Source organism: Triplophysa dalaica, chromosome 8 (assembly GCF_015846415.1).
Source record: "Triplophysa dalaica isolate WHDGS20190420 chromosome 8, ASM1584641v1, whole genome shotgun sequence".
Classification (NCBI taxonomy): Eukaryota; Metazoa; Chordata; class Actinopteri; order Cypriniformes; family Nemacheilidae; genus Triplophysa; species Triplophysa dalaica.
Genome location: NC_079549.1, coordinates 5,798,186 through 5,817,907, shown reverse-complemented (window position 1 = coordinate 5,817,907; position 19,722 = coordinate 5,798,186). Strand labels below are relative to the sequence as shown.

The window sequence follows — 19,722 nt, the reverse complement described above, 5'->3', positions numbered from 1 at the left end:
AGCAAGCAAGCATCATTTAAGTCCCAAATATCAGAAATTAGCATTTTGCACCTGTTTTGAATTTACATTGGCATGATTTTGTGGGAATAATTCCATGATTTCTGATTTCTGTTTTTTAGATTCACATCAAGAGGATACCTGGGTAACTACAAGGATTGGGCCCTGAAGCGTTATAAAGTGAAGCGCGTCTTTTTACAATGTTAGCTGCGCAGACACGCGCCGTCTTTATACAGCGCGTGCGCAGCGTGGGCTGTGCAGACATGCGTCTTCTTTATACATCGCAGGTTGCAAAGTATGGAAAGGGTGGGTGTTTGGTTAATGGCAAAATATGACCTGAACGGCTTTACATAGCACAGACACACATGTTTTCTTAACACAACGCGTGCTGCGCAAACTACGCGTCCTCTTTATACAGCAAGAGCTATACAGTTATAAAGTCAGGCCAGTCTGTACAGAGCAAGCTTACATGCCCCTTAGCCTTGTTCATTATTTGTTTACGAAGTGATTTGCAGCACAGAGTAAACAGTCAAGATACAAAAGTGAAACATTAGTTGGAATCACCATGTTGGCTCACCATTGTGATGTCTATCAGACAGCGGCGACGGACGATGGCATCGACTATCGGCCCAACCCTAGTTACTACCGACATGTCTCCCCGCTAGCTGAGGCCGTCATTGGTCACCGGAGATGGAATATGCTGCTTGACACACCCTTCTGCTGCAGTTTTTAAGAGAAAGTGACTTTATGGGATCTATATATGGATGATTTATCTTCACCCCTCCAACTTCACCTTTTCTTTGTTCTTCTCTGAATTCTGTTGTGTAAATGTGACTACTACTGTACAGAAAACGACACTTTTCGACGAACCTTTTCCAGACATTGGGTTTGTGTCACAAGAAATTGCAATCATTGCTGTTATGAAGGATTCTACGCTGCACTAATGCTGTTGAAAATATGTGTCCTACTGGTGAAGATGTTCTCAGTACACATGGACCATAACTGACCTCAAACCCATGGTCAGATAACCATGGCTGAATTTCAACAGAGAGGTGAAAAAGTGGGGCAGCAGAAATTGCTTCTGAGAAGTTTTTTTTGTGTTTAGGTTTTAGATTGTTGATATTTGGCATTCTGTTGAAATGTGTAGAAAACCAGTTTATTTTATCAACTAATTTGCCAAAATTTGAAAGCCAATTTCTAAAAAAAAAACAGGCAGCATATCATACGACCTCTAACTTGTCAACAAAAGTGTCTTTTCTTCCTTTGTGTCAGTTTATCGTCAAGTAGTCAATCATGACTTTCAATCTGAAGGTTTATATATAGATGTTTTTATTGTTATTATTGTAATGACGATCTATGAAGGTGAATTAATTTATTTGAGATAAATCATTGATTTTTACAGGAAAATCCTTTTTTTTATAATCATTGGAAATTTATGACGTGACAGAGAATTTATTGCTTTTGAGTGATTGTGGCTCAAAATCGAGTGAAGATTCAAGTCTGTTCTTATCTTTGTATAATCCTAAAGGGTGTAGGCCCCCACCTCTGTGCCTTAACGTCCAGCGTTCCCATGGGACCTGGAAAAGGACTGTCTTGCGCCCGTTGTCAAATTGCTTTAAAATGCAATAGAACTTCTGTCATGTGCTTGATTTGACTGAAACATTGACGTTGTATTTTAGAGCATGGCATGTCCAAATTCATGTTACCGAATACATCATGCTTCCTTTTGTCAATTGGGCAATGTTTTCTTTCAAATATCATCTTGGCATTCAGAAATGCATTCTTTTCTTTGGCCGTATTTAATGCTGTATCACCTACCTGTAGATGAGTGACTGTAGAACGTTTAGAGATTAATATGACCAGGCCCAGACAAAAGCTGCACTTGATTTGGGGGTATCTATGGGATTCTTTGAAATGTGTTTGGGAAAATAAATTGAGTTATTTTTCTCCTATTGGGGCGCTGAGCTGAAAGCACCATTCATTCGAGCTTGCCAAAATATTTTATAAATAAACATGGGCGTGTGTAGAACGTCAAAACCAACTGTCATTTCCAGGTCTGCAGAGGTGTGTTTAAGTTCTGTGCTCGCAACTGTTCCTGGTCATGAGCAAATTAATACCAGAACCATAGATTTATAATGGTGATGAATGGAGAAACACTTCAGTGAATTACTTCTTGCAATATTATGTGTTCTGCTTTGTCACGGTGATTGGATGTGGATGGTTTTTTATTTGGTAAACCTATGGTTCTAATTTATTTTGCTGTTATGTGCTGGCTTTGAGAGTTGATGGTGAGGAAACTACTGTACAAATTTTCCAAAGTGCTCTCATCTCATGTGATTGTATGTATCTTTAAAATTATAGATTATAATGACGTTCAGCCTGTCAAAACGTCTCATGTCAAACCCTTCAAGCTGAGCGTTTCGGAACATATTCTGTTATTTACCCGCTACCACATTATGGTAACTACTTTAGGCTGGATCTGAATTGCAGAACTTGACCGGTTTATGTTGTTGACCAGTTAACAAGCCAATGTACGGTCATACATGTTTGTTTACAGTTTGTTTATGATCTCTCCTGAGAGGCGGGACTAAATGTTTCCATTTAAGTGTAGAGTGCACTGTATCTTTCTTGTTCGCATCTTGGGTGAAATAGGCAATTGAAATCACATTGGAGTGAAAGAAAGAAGAAAGTGTTCTGCCATATTGCTGCCTTTAAGTCAGATTTGTGCTCAATGATTAATGTTCATGACTTGTTTCCACGCCTGTGGTGGATTGTTGTCTACAATGATCTCTACTCGCTCATGTGGCAGGTTTCCAGACTCATGTGGTTTAATCTGGGATCCGCATGTATCCATCTTTAAATCCACCCTTCAAACTTGCTTTAAGATGAATCAGACATGAATCGTTTCCCTCCTTGTGAGGTGCATTCTGGACTTTCATGTGCCTTCATCTGTCTTGCTCCTGCTCTGAAATTGATTTGAATAAACTGTTCTGTAATAACTCTGTTTTAAAACCACAGTGTCTTTTTCTTTCATTTAATTTTAGGGGAATAGACGTGTTTTTTACGACATTTATGCATTTGGCAGACGCTTTTATCCAAAGCGACTTACATTGCATTATCCTACACATCTTTACATAGGTATGTGCAATCCCCTGGGATCGAATCCACAAGCTTGTGTTGTTCACGCAATGCTGTTACCACTGAACTACAGGAAAGCGTAAATTTAAATGACAAGACCAACCCTTTTACCAATTAATTAAGCACGGTTTAACACTATTGACCATAGTTTTATTTATTTGTAGCAAAATTTAGAAACCAAAAATGTATTATGGTCTCACCAGCCATAGTAAAACATGCAAACATATGTTAACTGTCCCCAGCAACCACCTTTTTACCCTGCTGCCCCATGAAAGATTAGTCTCTTAAAACCACCCCTCCTGACCCCTGAACAGTTTTATCCATGTGCCATCAGAGTATACTATTGTCCACAATTAAATTAAGTTCAGTTCTATTATAAGCTTCAGGGTTTGTGTAATAATTTTAAGAACAACACAACTTTACACCACACTATTCACAGCATGAAAAGACACAAGATGCATGTTTAACATATGTGGAATAACGTTCTGTCGTATAGCACTTATACTTCTCTATATTACAATGTTCTAAGCCTTTCACACAGTTGACTACTGTGGACAGCTATTCAAAAATCATTTATTACATGTGCATAGGTTTTGATGGCATTACACATCGACCACTGCAGAGGATACAGGTGCATCATCCTATACACAGTCACCTATACACAGTGTATTATTGTTCAAATCTTGTTTCACATGCCTTAAGAGCAGTCAACAATCCTGACTGAGGTTTTCATAATATATGCATGAATAAAGGGTTAACATGTGTTGTATGCTGTTCTGTACATATTGTTGTACACTCCTCAATATCTGCTGTATGCGTTTTAATGGATCTGTGTTCCTAGTGAAGAACTAAAATACTATTCCATTCTATCCTTACAGTTATAATTACTACACTTACTTAAGTTTGACCACTCCCAAGTACTACTTTTGTATTTATTTTGAACAGTAGACTGCTTTAAAAGTGAAAAAATATATACTTTGTGTGAAATAGTTGGGCTGAAAAGTGTACTTGTGCAATATGTTCTTTTGAATTATGCAACAGTCAGAGAATGGCATCGAAATAACGCGAGATGAATTCTAAAGCACGCCGCGATCTGTGTTCTCGCGGTCCTTGCATGTCATACGCCAAACGGTGTCCGCAGGACCGCATCAAATCCAACACACCTACTATGTCGTTACTTAAGCGCCATCTTCTGGTCAAAATATAAGTTGATTTTGATTTTGAAACATTCTAGAAATCAATATAGAACATAGAATAATTTCACTATCGTGTTTAAAATCAAATAATTTGTGTCCCTGTCAGACCTGTCTAAGGTTAATATGAAAAAGGCAACCCCAAAAATGCATTTCCCTTCAACTTCCGGAAGTACGTAATACTTAACATGGCCGCTTTCATAACAATTTCTCTTTGACTCATATGCTGCAGTTTTGTCGTTTTATCCACCATTTCTGACTCTATTCTTCGCTGAAACTTCCTCGGATGAAAGCTCTACAGAATGCCCAAATATTATGAGGATAAAGAGGAAGATGGGCGTGCCTGCGCTGGAATCAGAGAGGATTTTAAAGCCTGTCTCCTTCAGCATGACTGTGTAGTGAAGGTAAGACCATCATCATGTCAAAAAAAAGTGAAATCGAAATGTTTTTTTTATAACACTTAAGTGAACAGATGAGTAAACATCAGAAATTGCTTTAGATTAATCGTCGCCTTAGAATTATATGGTTCTATCTGACATTTTGGTCAAACCTGAGTTATTCACATATTCTTATGCCATGTTTTTGTGTACATTTTGGGAGATTTATGAAGAAAACAAAATGGTTCTATAAGGTTCTATCTGTGAGCCAATTTTGAATGCCCTAAAGCGGACCAATGAGGATTAACATTATTTGTCATGTGGCCGGTTCCGTGCATCGCAAAAAAATGTTTAAAAGAAACCTCAAGGTTGATTGTTTTATTAATACTCAACGAGAGCAGCTCAAATTAAAAAAATGTTTGGGGTTTTGTTGAGGAGTTTTTTTGTTATATTTATAGACAAAACATTAGCCAGCTGCGCTAACTCTTAGCTTCTTTATTCCCATGTTTACATAAACCCTCACAATGCGATTAATGCCTAACATTTTACAATATTAACCCCTAAAGGCCTATTAGTCAACAATATCAACAGTCTTAATTTCAATATTAAACATGATCATGTTATTTCAGCCATGCTCCTCTTTAGAATTAATTTGACCTCTCCCACCTTTCGTTAAAAAAAGTCTATAGGTCAGATTATTACAGGAGCTGCTTTGTCTAAACCAACGAAAAATTGTTCCTGTAATCATTTGTTGAATTACCAACAATATACCTGTACCTAAAACGAACACCTGCACTAGATAAAACATTTAGTACTGTCTTTTACGTTTAACTTGAACAAAAAGTAGTGCATCCTAAAATATGAAATAAATGTGATAAAGCATATAATAACTTCTGTGTCAACACAATATTACAACTCTAATTTCATGTTTTAACAAACATTAAGAGTAAATTGTTTGTGTTGCTTTAAAATGTATTGTTTTATGGAATATTTTGCGGTTAGAACCTTATAATTCTAAACAGAAAGTGATTTTTTCAGAATAAGAGGGTTCTATCTGCTTTTGACCTGTTCTAAAATTCTCAATTTACAAATGTTACAAATACATTCAGGGTCTCTGTCTTTTTCTCGTATGAAAGAGATTTGTTCCTCATAAAATTTTTGCTATATGAAATGCAAAAACTTTAAAGCTCAATATGTCAAAACTACTCACAATGCAGATAGAAACGTATAATTCTAAAGCGACGACATGTTACATGCAATAATCATTCAATACAATGGTTTACAAGGTATTTAAGTTAAATACGCTAGAATCGCTTGTAAACTGCAGTGAGGTTAAAGGGTCCTGTGATGTTATTCGTCATAGGAAGGCAAGATGCCCAGCGAGTGTCTCAAGGAGGGACATTGCAAAGGCTTGCAGGTGGCTTTCTTTGAGTGCAAGAGATCCATGGTAAGTACATCTGCTGCATAGATTCTTCAGCTATGTGGTATTCGAACAACTTGGCGCAATAAGAAAAACATCTTGGTTCTATCAGTGTCATAGTTATAGAAACCCCAAGGTAAAAATGACCTATTTATACCATGGTACCACACCAGTAAGGCTCTTTTATAAGCTTTTGGTGCCAGTGGTTTATTGCCACAGTTTATTATAAATACTGTTTTGTTCTATAAGCTACCCAGACTCATTTCTACAATTCAAATTGGTGAAATATTTTTTGATGTATTGAAAATATATTTTCCTTTCTTGTAGCTGGACACACGATCTCGATTCCGAGGCAGAAAGGGATACTGAGTAACAGCTACCTTCTATTTAATGTGAAGATGTGAATAATAGTTATTTTATGCATATGTTTCTTTGAAGATCCAATTGTACAATCCAAACTCATTATTTGGAAACACAATGACCTGCATCAGTGTAAAATGTCATTAAATGTCTGCTCACCACTGAAAAGTCTCATCCAAATCACTAAAAAATAAGGCAGGTTCCACACAACATTATCAATTATTCAGGATCCACACACCGTTACCAATTATAAGCGATTTACATCTTATTCAACTAATGCTTGCCATGGGATTAAACAGTTACTCAGTTTTCAAGTCACTAGTGAGCTGCCTTACTGCCTAGTTGATGCTTCGTATTAAGGGATCTCAGAACTGGTGTCAAAAAGGCATTCAGGACATCTCGATGTAATCAGATTTCAGAAACAATTTCTTGGATTTTAATTGGAATATTTTAATGATTATTGATGTAGATAAGCGTAGAATCGTACATAAAAACAAGGCAATCGTGTACATTTATTACATTATTTATAAAAATGTAATGCCTAGCCCCTGATTACAAAAAGACAGTATTAAAAAGACAGTATTAAAATGACATGTATGGCCATGATGCTACTAACGTACAAATTCACAGTTATTTTAAAGCATTCATCATAAGCATTTTAAACTTCTCCAAGTCCACCTTCTTAAGGATTTGGACTTTGTGAGTTTTTTTCATAAGCTCAAGATGATCTACAACCATCATTCCTCTGCAATAATTGCCTGCAAGCTCTACCGTTACGGCTTTATGGTCAGTTTCAACAATATATTTCTCATCTATGGCTGCTGCCATGGCATATGAATCACAGGAGATGAAGCCCTGGCCATCCACCAGTTCATTCTCTACCCTCTCACTGTGGCTGTTCTCCATGCTGTGCTTAAAGATCTGCTTCATGAAACGAGCCTTATCCGTGTCCTGGGCCAGCCAGTCATCACAGAATTCCTGAAACAGACAATTAGGCAAGTGTCCAGGCAGAGGGCTCTGGCGACTGTATTCTTTCCTGAACCTGGAGCACTCCCCCTTATCCGGGGAGAGGGCTCCGATCTATGTGTTTGCCAGAGCGCTCCCATTCCCCCCACCCCCTGGGTAGCAAAGAGGGGTAATGGGGAAAAGGAGGAATGCTGTAAAATGTGGAGTGAAAGGAGTAAGGCGATTTAACTATTTATAGAGCTCGCTCTTGATTTGATAGGATGGTTGATGTAATAGCTAATGATGGGTAGCTGCGTAATTATTTACACGTGGTCCTCCCAAACTTTGTTAATTAAACATCATGTATTAAAATTAATGCAACAAGTAAGCCTAAACGATCAAGAGAAGATCTTACCCAAGGTAGTTTACTTCGACAGGTGAACTCCCAGGTTGCAATGTACGTTTTGCAAAGGAATTCATTTAGAACAATGTAAGCTGCTTCTGGATCAACTGCAAAGTTGAATTCTCCACACATAGTGGTGTTCCCACGAGCTAAAGTAAATATTTGTTGTTAATCTCTAAATTAGAAAAAATATATGGTGTAAAGTTACCAGATGTGTAAATCAAACCCTTTTTTATAGCAAACTTTCTAACTCTTGAAATCTTTCCTACAATGTAACATAAGTGTTAGGGACTTACAATCTGTGTTTCCACCCATAATGTAAAGCCCTTTGAGTTTCTGGCCGATTGAGGGCTCAAGTTTCACTGCCAAAGCCAGATTGGTCAGTGGAGCCGTGGCCACTAGAGATACCTTGAAGAACCAAGGAAAATTGTGGTAAAATGCTGGCAACGTTTGATCAATCTATTAACAAACGTTTCAATAATCACACAGTCCACACCTCCCCAAGATTCTCATTGACAATTCGAATCATTGCTGACACGGCCCCCTCTGCCTGGATGAGATCCAAACCAGGAGCGTCTGGGTCTGGGGCATCTCCAAGTCCATCTTTCCCATGGAACTCTCCAGCACTGATGGTCTCACCCAAGAGTGATTTAAATGCTCCACGGAATACAGGAATCTGAAACACAATTTCAGATTTTTTTTTAATTAGGTTATCACAGGTTATTAGGACAAGGATCCATTATTGTGTTATAAGCGGAGTGAAAACGTTAAATACCTACAAACTGCTCCTGATCAAGTCATGTTAATTTTATAATAGTGGCACACTTTGGCCCATGCTATCTGTTGCAAATCAGCTGTTCAAAGACACAAAAGAAACTACTGACTTGCCAAGTGAGAGAATAGGTGTCATTACAGGAATAAGGAATAGTTCACTCAAAATGCATAGTTGTCTCTAACTAGTCTGTGGGCCAGTATTGGTTTAGTAATTTCATAATCCTTCCTCCCTGAGATCAAGCAGCAGAAATTATGTGACAATGAGCAAATACTACTGACGGATTTTGGGTAAACTAAATAGAATAGTCTAACATATCACTGTTACTAAAAAGTTGAGAGTATACCCACTTCTCCAGAGACCACTACACCACTGGCGACAACGTATCGATACATTTTAAATATGAAAATATAAACTTTGACAGTACTGAAAAAATATACAGGTTCTCTCATGTAATTTAAGATTTTAGTTTGCTTGAAAACAGCAGGTAACTAAAATGTTGAAAGAGTTAAAGCATGTGATCAAGGAAGTTCAGGTTACCTCCAGACGCTTGCAAACTTTCAGGATGCGCAGGACATTCTTGCACACATTATCTACTTCAGTGTTTCCACTAACGCAGGTGATGCCCAGGATCTGTACATCTGGCACTGCCAAAGCCATCATAATAGCCTGAGCATCATCCACCCCAGAATCAACATCCAAAAGTAGTTTCTTCATGTTGGCTTCTAGATGAAGATAAAAATATGTTTTGACTTCAAAGCCCACATGGGGTGAACAAAATAACAGATCGTGCTTTAAAAAAAAACTTAAAAATAGTGCAATATACTTTTTTTACAGTTGTTTTACCCATGGGCGCCGTAAAGGGGTGGAAGGTTAGGACGATTCTTAGGGCCCAGGCTGATTTAGGGCCCAGAAGAGCAGACCCCCTTTTTTTTTCCTATTTGTATGGGGCCCAGAAATTTTGGTTTCCATAGCAGGGCTCCAGACTGCGACCAAATGGTCGCATTTTGCGACCAAAATTTGAGAGTGTGCGACTGAATTTTACATCCAGTCGCACATTTGCTACCAGTAAATTTGCCTCCCCCACCCTCCGTTTTTTTTTATACATTAAACGTGGAAGGGGCACGTCAATGATCAATGAAATGAGCAATGAAATAATCAATGAGACGCGAGCGCACACGCACGCAAACACACACACACACTCGCACTCGCACACGCACACACACACACTCGCAAACATACTCATGAGACGCGAGCACACACTCGCGTTTCATTGAGTGATGCCTGTCTGTGAGGCGGCCAATGCGTGTGAGAAGAATAGGAAATGGCCACTGTAAGTGGCTAAAATGCGTGGAGGGGGAGGGGCCTAGAGATAATCGAGCGCGCGTAAACATCTGTGGGAAGGAAACGGAGACAAATATCATCACAACCTGATATGTGACCCTGGACAACAAGACCAGTCGTAAGTCGCACGGGTATATTTCTGACAAAAGACGAAAATACATTGTTAGGGTCAAAATGATCAATTTTTATTTTATGTCAAAAATCGTTAGTATATTAAGTAAAGATCATGTTCCATGAAGATATTTTGTAAATTTCCTACCCTAAATATGTCAAAACTTTATTTTTGTGAGTCGATCCCTTAATATCGCGAACAAAAAATGGCCAGAAACATGCCTACAAACTTAACTCGCTGCTGTCCGCTCTATGAAAACTACCCATTCAAGTTTGCTATCTATGTAAAGTTAAGAGATTCCGCTTTCAAGTTAATCTACTCTCTTCTATGTCATTACAAGGGTAAGCCAATAGAGAGTGTTAAAACAAACCTGTTTCCTCTTAGCAACGGCCTGCTATAGCGTCTCACGTGCGCAGCGTACACAATCCGTCATGATCGCGCTTCAAAACATGGATTCTGATGGAAGCGCGTTTGCTCAATCTAAACGCTAATGACAGCAATAATTTAACGAACCTAGTAAATGATTGTTTCGCAAATCATTGGGAAGATAATACAGAATGTCCAGAGACCGGCTTGACATAAGGGGATGCCCCGGAAGACGACGAATTCAATCAATGTTTAGATCGCTTCGACTCCATGCCATGAAGGAATACAAAGTGTTCACTGCGGACTCAGAATTCAACCCGCTTGAGTGGGAACATTTTTCAAAGTTCAGGTCAGTCAGTCACATACGTTCTTAAATACCTTCTTTACAAAGTAGTGGTTTTCATGAGTTGTTTATGTCAAAGTTATGCCAATTTTGCTCTGACAAAATGTAAACAAAACATCATCTTAGCATGTAGATCTGCCTCTGTTAATGATGACTCGTGGCCAGCTCAAGTGTAAAATTTTATATGTTCCTGGAGAATTATTTTTATGAAATTGTGTGTGTATACAGTTTAAGCTGTGGTAAATCAATGGTGTAAGTTTCATTTATTTCCCATCATTAGTAATATGCGTTGCTAAGGACTACTTCTGGAAAACTTTATAGGCGATTTTCTCAATATTTTGATTTTTTCCACTCTCAGATTCCAGAATTTTAAATGGTTATATCTCGGCCAAATAGTGTCCTATCATAACAAACTATATACCAATAGAAAGTGTATTTAGTCAGCTTTCATGTGGTGTATAAATCTCAATTTTGAAAAATTTACCCATAAGACTGGTTTTGTCGTCCAGGGTCACATATGTGCGTGTGTCTGAGCTATGAGCAAGCGAACTATTGATTCGTTCATCCGACCTGCGGCTAGTGTACCAGTGCCAGAGTCTACAGTGTCACCATCGGATGATGATGCAGAGTCAGAGGTTGGTGTGGCGAAAAAAAGTCACATTGTAACTGTGAAATGACCGAAAGGTTACTAAGCACTTTGTTACTAAGCACTTTTTTTATTCTGAATGTATGGTATTTTGTTTACTATATGTACTGTCATGACAGCGATGGTGCTGTCAGTTTACCTTGTTGTTGCATCTTCAAAAGTGCAGAATAAAATGTGACACTGAATTTGAAACAGAACATTGTAATTTCTGCATCTATTATTAAAGTATTTATTAGTAATACAGTGGAAATTAGTAGATTTGGTTAGCATGTTGATTTACGGTATGTGCCCCTAAATTTTCTGGTTGTGCCCCTAAAATTTTCTGTTGGGGGCCACTGTGCTCATGGTGAAAAAAGTTAGTCTGGAGCCCTGCATAGGGCCCATAATTTCTGAGGGCACCCCTGGTTTTACCTTTTTTTTGCATTTTATTGAATAACATTTTAGCATTAACGGAAATATCAGTTAATTAAAGGAAAACATACTGGTTATTTCAGCCAATACTTCATTTAGTTACAGATTTTTTTTAGTGGTGGGCCGTTAACGGCGTTGTGAGACTCTTATCGCGCGATAAAAAAAATGTCGCCGTTAATCTATTCTCAAAGTTGGGTTGGGAGCTGGGTCTATACTACGCAAGCTATGATGACTTTGACCTTGATATTTTAGCGCGGATGTATACCAGCTTAACTGCACTGTAAGAGAACGAGATTTTTTAACTTGCGTGATTCGCGTCATTCGCGCCGCCTCATCATCTCATAACCAGGGCTTCATTCGCGCGATTCGCGCCGCAAGTAGGTCTATTGCCTCTTTGCATTAACACATAAATCACTCGCGCTTGACACGCCATTCGCGTTTGGTCTGAACACAACATAACGTTACTGTGAAATTACCGCATCAAACGTGACGTGCTAACATGGATGCAGCTATGAAGCCGCCGGGTTTGCTTCAGGGAATATTAATTTTTAAGAAGCTTCCCAATGGAAACATTGACAAGACTAAGGTTGTTTGCACCTTGTGCAATGCGGAATTGGTTTAAAAAAAAAAAAACTTTCTCTCAACAGGTAGTGGTCTAGCTTTAGTTGAAACCAGTAACTTTGTATTGAGATCTAGTGTATTATGGCTCCTGTATGACAGGTCGCTTGTTGCTCCCTCACTCTTTGTAAATTGCTTTGGATAAAAGCGTCTGCTAAATGACTAAATGTGAATGTACTGTAGGAGCTCTTCCAGTCTCAAGTACCACCTAAACGCAAAGCATCCCTTAGCTAATGCGAAAGTAAACACAAGTACATCTTATTGAACATAATTTATTTTCATCACCAATTATCATAGTAGAACAGCTTTCTCAAGCAGTTTGTGATGCATTTTGGAAACAGGAGATGAGCCCCTGGTCTAATGCGCCACCTGGCTTGAGAAACCCGTTCTCAAAGACTTACTTTTAGTCATTATTTGGGTAGCACACATATTCTGAATGCCTTCGGCAGAATTCAAATGAGCCATTTAAATCTAGATTAATCTAGATTAAAAAATAATAATCTATGCCCACCACTAATTTTTTTACAGTTTGTACATAACTAATGCTGGGGCAACACCTAAAGATAATCGTTCCGATTTATCCCCTTCCGACAGTTTTAGGTAAAGTCCCGATGATCTAAAACGGCTCGAAATATTATCTTAAACCGGGCGTACACGGTGCGAATTCTGATGGTCGGCAGACCCCATGTCCACGCACACGTCACGAGTGAGTAAAAACTGAGAAGTGTACGGAGGCAGTGATACGTGACAGGATTGTCTTTCTTTGTGGCAGCATTGGCTTGCGTGAGAATAAAAAAGAAAAGAAAAAAGGGCATGGCAAAGAATTTGGTTCAAGAGCAGAGAACGTAATGGACTTTTTGTTCTTCAAAAACAATAGTTCATAATAGGTAATAACGTATCTGTTTGTGCATGTTTTGATGTGGTCACGGAAGATATCATATCAATCATAGCGTGTCACGCAAATTTGTTCAAATAGTAGGCTAACTCCTGATTGGTCGATTTCAGATAGATCAGCAAGGCGGCTCGTTCAACCGCATCCATGTCACGGTTTCAATCCGATAGCTCCTGAACTTTTTCGACATCTTCAAAAATGATCGCGAGGTCGTGATTTTAAGGCAGTCTGCCCGCGATATGTGGTCAAGCTTTCGTTACTGCGCATGTGTGTCCTGTTTACCCTACGAGGTGATGTTTTTACGTAGTAAATGCACAGCTAAAAAATACTAATTATAAAAACGTTTAAAAAAATTGAAAGCTCCGATATGTCCAAGCCTTAATATATTGAAGGGCTCTTTTTTAAACATATTAAAAAGAATCCATAGCATTTCAAATGTGAACCCGTATCACAAACTAAACGTTTTTTAATGACATCCTCTGTGACTATGACAAAGACAGCACTGTTATAAAAATAAATATGCCCAATCACTTAATTACATTGAAATCGAATCCATCCCCGTGTTGTTTGAACATGTTCGCGTATAGGGAAGTAAACAAAAAGCCATGCAGTACGTCACGTTGCGCATGCGCACTTATACATGCATTACGTCGAAATGCATGACGTCACCGCGCTACAGTCTCCAGCGGGGATTACTTGAGAGAAACCCCGAGGACAAACGCACAAGAGCGCTGTTGATTGTCACGTGGAACAAAACAACAACCTATTGATATATATATATATATAGGGTCTATAGGCTAATTATAAGATTGTAAACATTCGGGATGTTCGCGCATCTTGGTTCCAGAAAAACCCGTAAGAGATATATATAACGACTAGAGAAGTACACGGATACGGTATACAAAATAGCTAGACTGTAAAAGATTATATTTATTCTTTCAATTTTCTGTGAAAAGCATTACAAACACTATCATCACAATAACGATTAATTCAATAAAAACTAGGCTATGTGCATGACGGTAGTCTTTGGAGTCCGATTGTGCGGATCCTTTAAGGTAGAACAGAAAAAACAGGTCCAGTGGGTTGTGGGAGCCGTAGACTCATAGGGATGATGTCAGCAGCTATTTTTCACAAATCTTTAATTATATTCTTTTTTAATTACTGTGAAGACATATATACAACAATAATTGAGTTGCAATAAAATTATATCTAGTGCTGTTCCACCTTAAATGCTTTCCACGGCGCTGCTTGAGCAATTTTGTTAACGATTAATATTTTTAAATTACATAAAAGATTAAAGGTACACATTTGTTTATATTAAACACATATATAATAAACAATGATTCCTGTGAAATAATAAATATCTTATTCTGAAACCTCGAGAAAATTTGCGAGTTTTTCTGTGACCACATGCAGCCAGGACTCAAAGTTTGAAAATCTTTTGGGGCGCGGTGTGCATTCTTCATCACATGAAGGCGCTCCACACATTATAGGGGAAAAATGATTAAATCTAGCATTTTCTCTCCTCATGTTTATGGTCTCTCACCGTGTAAAATTCTCCTTAGATTTAAACAAATATTTTAGTGTGGCCCCAGCAAAAGGTGCTTACTCTGATGGTAACAAAACTCCAATGGTTTCCAAATACCATTCTGAACCATCACATTTACATTTATCCAAATCGACTTGCCTTGCATCGTCCTATACATATGTTTCTAAGTATGTGTAATCCACCGAACACAAGCCCTTTGCGTTGATAGCGCGTTGCTCTTTGCACACAGCTCGATGAAAGCTCAACTGTTTAACGTTATGTAGTTGTGTTGTGAGCTTTATTCTAGTAAGATTTAATGGTGTTCTATATGTTCTCATTAACCAAATACCTATCACGCAACACAACCCCGGCAGACCGTTACAGTTTCCACTATAAACATTGAATCAATTAAAATTTCTGTGATAGTTTCTATTATTTTAAAGGATTCTCACACCTTACCTATAGTGAGGTTCAGATGCGTTTCGTGTACACAACTTCTCTTAATCTTGAAACAGAGTTCTAATGCTGTCGTGAGTTGTCTCTTTTTGTGCGAGTGAGTGAAGGAGGAGTTTGAGTTCATCTGACAGTACTGGTTACGTCCTCTTAACGTTTTAAAATAGCACCATATAGACGTGTAATCCAGAAAACAAACTGAAGTCATGTTTGTAATGCTTACCGAGTTTTGATTTTCTGTTACCCGTGATATTTTGTGACCGCAGCAGGCGCTGTTGTCACTGTCGACAATTCTCTACGCAAAGAGCGTAAATTCAGGCGAGGATGCGCTTTGTGCTCGAGCGCAGCTTTTTAATCTTGTGCAATAACGCGCTTTGTTCTCGTGCACGTTACTGTGAGCGGGCTTTTCGGAAAGTCTGTTAAGAGTGATGACGTGACGTGAGTGCCTGAACACGCAGATTGAACTGTACAAAGCAGGATCATTTAATTCCTCTACTGATTGTGTTTGGAATTATTGTGATTGCCATGGTAATTGTTTTATAGCCAACACATGTGTGTGTGTGTGTGTGTGTGTGCGCGCGCGTGTGTGTGTGTGTGTATGTATATATGTATAAATATATATATATATATATATATATATATATATATATATATATATATATATATTATATAAAGTGAATACACACACACACACACATATATATATATATATATAAAAATATATGTGTGTGTGAGTGCGTTTTCACTTTAAACACAAATAATAGAACAGTAATCATGATAATTCTAAACGTTGTCCATTTAAGAAACATGAACATAAATGAGCTTTGTGTTATACATGCATTATAGGCTATAAAGGTACATAAGAACATAATATTATAAAATTGTTTGTTTATAATGTACAGAGTAACCTTGTAGTCCTACAGCAGGTCACCATATTTCACGATGCACAGTAAAGGCCTAAAATAATCTGTTACCTTTTCCTGTTTTATACAGAATATCCTTATTGTTCTTCATATTCACTCTTTTGACATCTAATGCCTTCTATGTCTTATCCTGAAGTGCATTTATCTGTGATGAGAACAGTGACTGTGGTACAGCAGGTCACCATATTTCACGATGCACAGTAAAGGCCTAAAAAAATCTGTTACCTTCCCCTGTTATATACAGAATATCCTTATTGTTCTTCATATTCACTATTTTGACATCTAAGGCCTTCTATGTCTTATCCTGAAAAGCACCATTTAGACTGGGAGACCATTTAAAGGCTCTGGAAAACCTTGCAGGTGTTTTGAGGTAATTTTCGGATTTTTGAGACACTGGTTTTTATTATCTGTTAGCCATTATCATCACATTTATCAAAATCCTTTAGATATTTCACTCTATGTGTATACATCTATATATGGGTTTCACTTTCTGAAATGAGTGACAGAAAATATTGACCTTTTTCATGATATTTTATTTTTTTAGCTTTACCTGTATCCAATTTCTGATTTTTAGAACATTCTTTTTTTGCTCCCCAAAAATAACCAAATGGGAACCAACATTTGGAGAACGTTCTGTGTTTGCTTTTGTTAACTTCATTGTAATTGATAATAATTTATTGTTAAAGATGTTTTCGATTTAGTGTATGACAGTATGTTGTATATACACTTGAAAACAGTTTAATGTATGTTTTGTATTTTTTTATGAGCATTAAAAAACTATCTGGACCTCTCTTACCGCATTGCTTTGCATAACGTTATTGGCTGAGACATGTGATTAAATCATCACAAAATTAATACTTTATACGTTCAAATGCTACATTACTAAATTATTACAGCATTTTATTTTTAGTAATCTCACATTTGAAGCTATAAAGTATTAATTTTGTGATGATTTAATCACGTCTTATTTTATTTTTCATATTCTTCCCATCTCCCAATATCGCACATACCAATCACATGGGGGCTCCGTTAGCTAGTTTGCACCCACTGGAAAGCAGATCAACATGATCAGCACCTGATGTTATATCTGTGCAAAATGGATGGTAACATGGAGCTGGAACAGAAGAACTTTCTTTTGAAAGGGGAATATCCCAAAGATGCTGATAAACAGCAGCGTTACACTTTAAAAAGAATAGCTAACAACTTTTGTATCATTGGTAGGTAATGTTAATAAGCACCTGAGAGAAAAGTACACTAGTGGGTATGGCTCTAGGCATTCCAAATATTCATTATCCCCACTATAAATATATTCTTACTACAGTAACTGTTAACCATGGTATTTGTGTTTAAGTTGATTTAAATCTGCCAATGTCACGGGTGTTGCAGACAGACAAGAACTTAAGACAAAGGGTATAATCAAAAAGGTGATTTAATAACAAAAACTACAACTAACAGGAAACCAGGAACAAGAACAGACGTTGACATTAAACAATAGCAGACAACGAATACACTTTAGGGGAGAACTTAAATACAACATATAACGAGGGATCAACAGTTGCTGGGGATAAACTAATTATGAGACAAGTGAAAACAGGCAAGGGAACAATTTACTAATAACAAAACACAAGTGAAAACTAATTAACTAATAATGAGAGGAAAAAAACAAACAAAACATAAAACAACTGTGACAGCCAAAGCATTGATCGCTATTACACTTTTACTACAATAAAGCATAGTTAATTTTCTTAAAATACTTGCTTAAGTGCCTTTTCAATTTTTGAATCACCATTCTGCAGTTGAAGAGTACAGAAGCTAGTTGGTGAAGACACTTCTAAACGAAACAGGTATTATTGGTGTACTTCTGTCATTTTCACAATATCATATATTCTTTCAATGATTAACAGATGAAGCCCGTTACTAAGTTGTATTGTTTTATTGGTGACCAGATGACCTCAGTGAGCTTTGCCACTATTGTAGGGAGAAGGATGCAGGGCAAGGAAGCACAACTGCCAAAAAAAAAACCTGCTAGGGTAAATTTTTTATTAGGTATACATGTATCATGATAGTTTTTCTATAATCATTTGCTGTTTTGAAAAATAAAGTTTATTAAGTTTAATAAAACCCGAAAATGCACTTAAATATACTTAAAATCAAAGTCCAAGTTACCTGCATCGTGAGATATGGTGACCTGCTGTACCACAGTCACTGTTCTCATCACAGCTAAATGCTTTTCATTATAAGACACAGAAGGCATTAGATGTCAAAAGAGTGAATATGAAGAAAAATAAGGTTATTCTGTGTATAACAGGGGAAGGTATAACAGATTTTTTTAGCCTGTTACCATGCATCGTGAGATATGGTGACCTGCTGTAGGACTACAAGGTTACTCTGTAAATTATAAACAAAATATTTTATAATATTATGTTTTTATGTACCTTTATAGCCTATAATGCATGTATAACACAGCTCATTTATGTTCATGTTTCTTAAATGGACAACGTTTAGAATTATCATGATTGCTGTTCTATTATTTGTGTTTAAAGTGAATACGCACTCCCACACACATATATTTTTATATATATATAAAACGCACGCACGCACACATGCACACACACGTTGGCTATAAAACAATTACCATGGCAATAACAATAATACCAAACATAATCAGTAGAGGAATTAAATGATCCTGCTTTGTACAGTTCAATCTGCATGACAGATTCTGCTTATCTCATGTTAATCTTGAGTACAATTTATAGAGTATGTCAAGGTCATAAGACGCGTTTGGGAGGGACATCAGTTTCACTTACCGCATGCGGGAAATATATTTAATGTAGGACTTTTAAAGTGACGTCTCAGGAGGACATGCATTTAAAGCACAACGTTCTTAAAGTCTCTCCACTTATTTGAAATGTTAAGGCGGGCAAGGTAAAGATGATTGATTGGCCGCATTTCGCCCGCGGGCCGCCAGTTGACTAGCCCTGCTTTATACCATACTAGATGTAGGACTTCTTCAGTTGTACACAAACATATAGGGCTGCACAACCGTAATGATTAGTTGCAACTTATCGTTTGCAGAATGAAAGTTTTTGTTTACATAATATATGTGGGTGTAATATGTAAAATAGTTATGTATATACAGTTGAAAGAAAAAGTATGTGAACCCTTTGGGCTTACTTGGATTTCTTCATAAATTGGTCATAAAATGTGTTCTGATCTTCATCTAAGTCACAACAATAGAGAAACACAGTCTGCTTAAACTAATACCGCACAAACATTATACGTTTTCATGTTTTTATTGACCACAACATGTAAACATTCATAGTGCAGGGTGGAAAAAGTATGTGAAACCCTAGGCTAATGACTTCTCCAAGAGCTAATTGGAGCCAGGAGTCAGCCAACCTGGGGTCCAATCAATGTGATGAGATTGGATGTGTTGATTAAAGCTGGCCTGTCCAATAAAAAACACACACCAGTTTTGAGT

The 19,722-nt window shown here is 37.5% G+C and overlaps 3 protein-coding genes across 5 annotated transcripts in view; 2 read left to right on the top strand and 1 right to left on the bottom strand.

The window, feature by feature from the left end:
• Positions 1-2,996, top strand: part of mgat4a (alpha-1,3-mannosyl-glycoprotein 4-beta-N-acetylglucosaminyltransferase A) — a 48,424-nt gene extending 45,428 nt beyond the window's left edge. Inside the window, exon 16 of the mRNA XM_056755018.1 lies at positions 120-2,996. Coding sequence (XP_056610996.1) covers positions 120-146 — 27 coding nt within the window. The 3' untranslated portion in view covers positions 147-2,996. The remainder of the gene's footprint in view (positions 1-119) is intronic.
• A 1,309-nt stretch (positions 2,997-4,305) lies between these two features.
• LOC130427988 (cytochrome c oxidase assembly factor 5) lies at positions 4,306-6,630 on the top strand. The gene is made up of 3 exons (XM_056755779.1): positions 4,306-4,732; positions 6,069-6,152; positions 6,453-6,630. The coding sequence occupies exons 1-3, from the start codon at positions 4,631-4,633 to the stop codon at positions 6,492-6,494; spliced, it is 228 nt and encodes a 75-aa protein (XP_056611757.1). The 5' UTR covers positions 4,306-4,630; the 3' UTR covers positions 6,495-6,630.
• Positions 6,631-6,932: 302 nt separating this feature from the next.
• Positions 6,933-15,739, bottom strand: si:dkey-4e7.3 (uncharacterized protein LOC402865 homolog). Of its 3 annotated transcripts, none has more exons than XM_056755776.1 (6): positions 15,542-15,739; positions 9,146-9,330; positions 8,330-8,509; positions 8,130-8,241; positions 7,846-7,982; positions 6,933-7,463 (listed from the first exon to the last, which is right to left on the bottom strand). In XM_056755776.1, exons 2-6 carry the CDS (start codon positions 9,320-9,322, stop codon positions 7,116-7,118), a joined length of 954 nt encoding a protein of 317 aa, XP_056611754.1. In that variant the 5' UTR covers positions 9,323-9,330; positions 15,542-15,739; the 3' UTR covers positions 6,933-7,115. The 3 variants fall into 3 exon arrangements, with proteins under 3 accessions (XP_056611754.1, XP_056611753.1, XP_056611756.1); XM_056755775.1 differs by lacking the exon at positions 15,542-15,739 and adding an exon at positions 15,325-15,535; XM_056755778.1 differs by lacking the exon at positions 15,542-15,739 and adding an exon at positions 13,877-13,973.
• Positions 15,740-19,722: the final 3,983 nt, after the last annotated feature.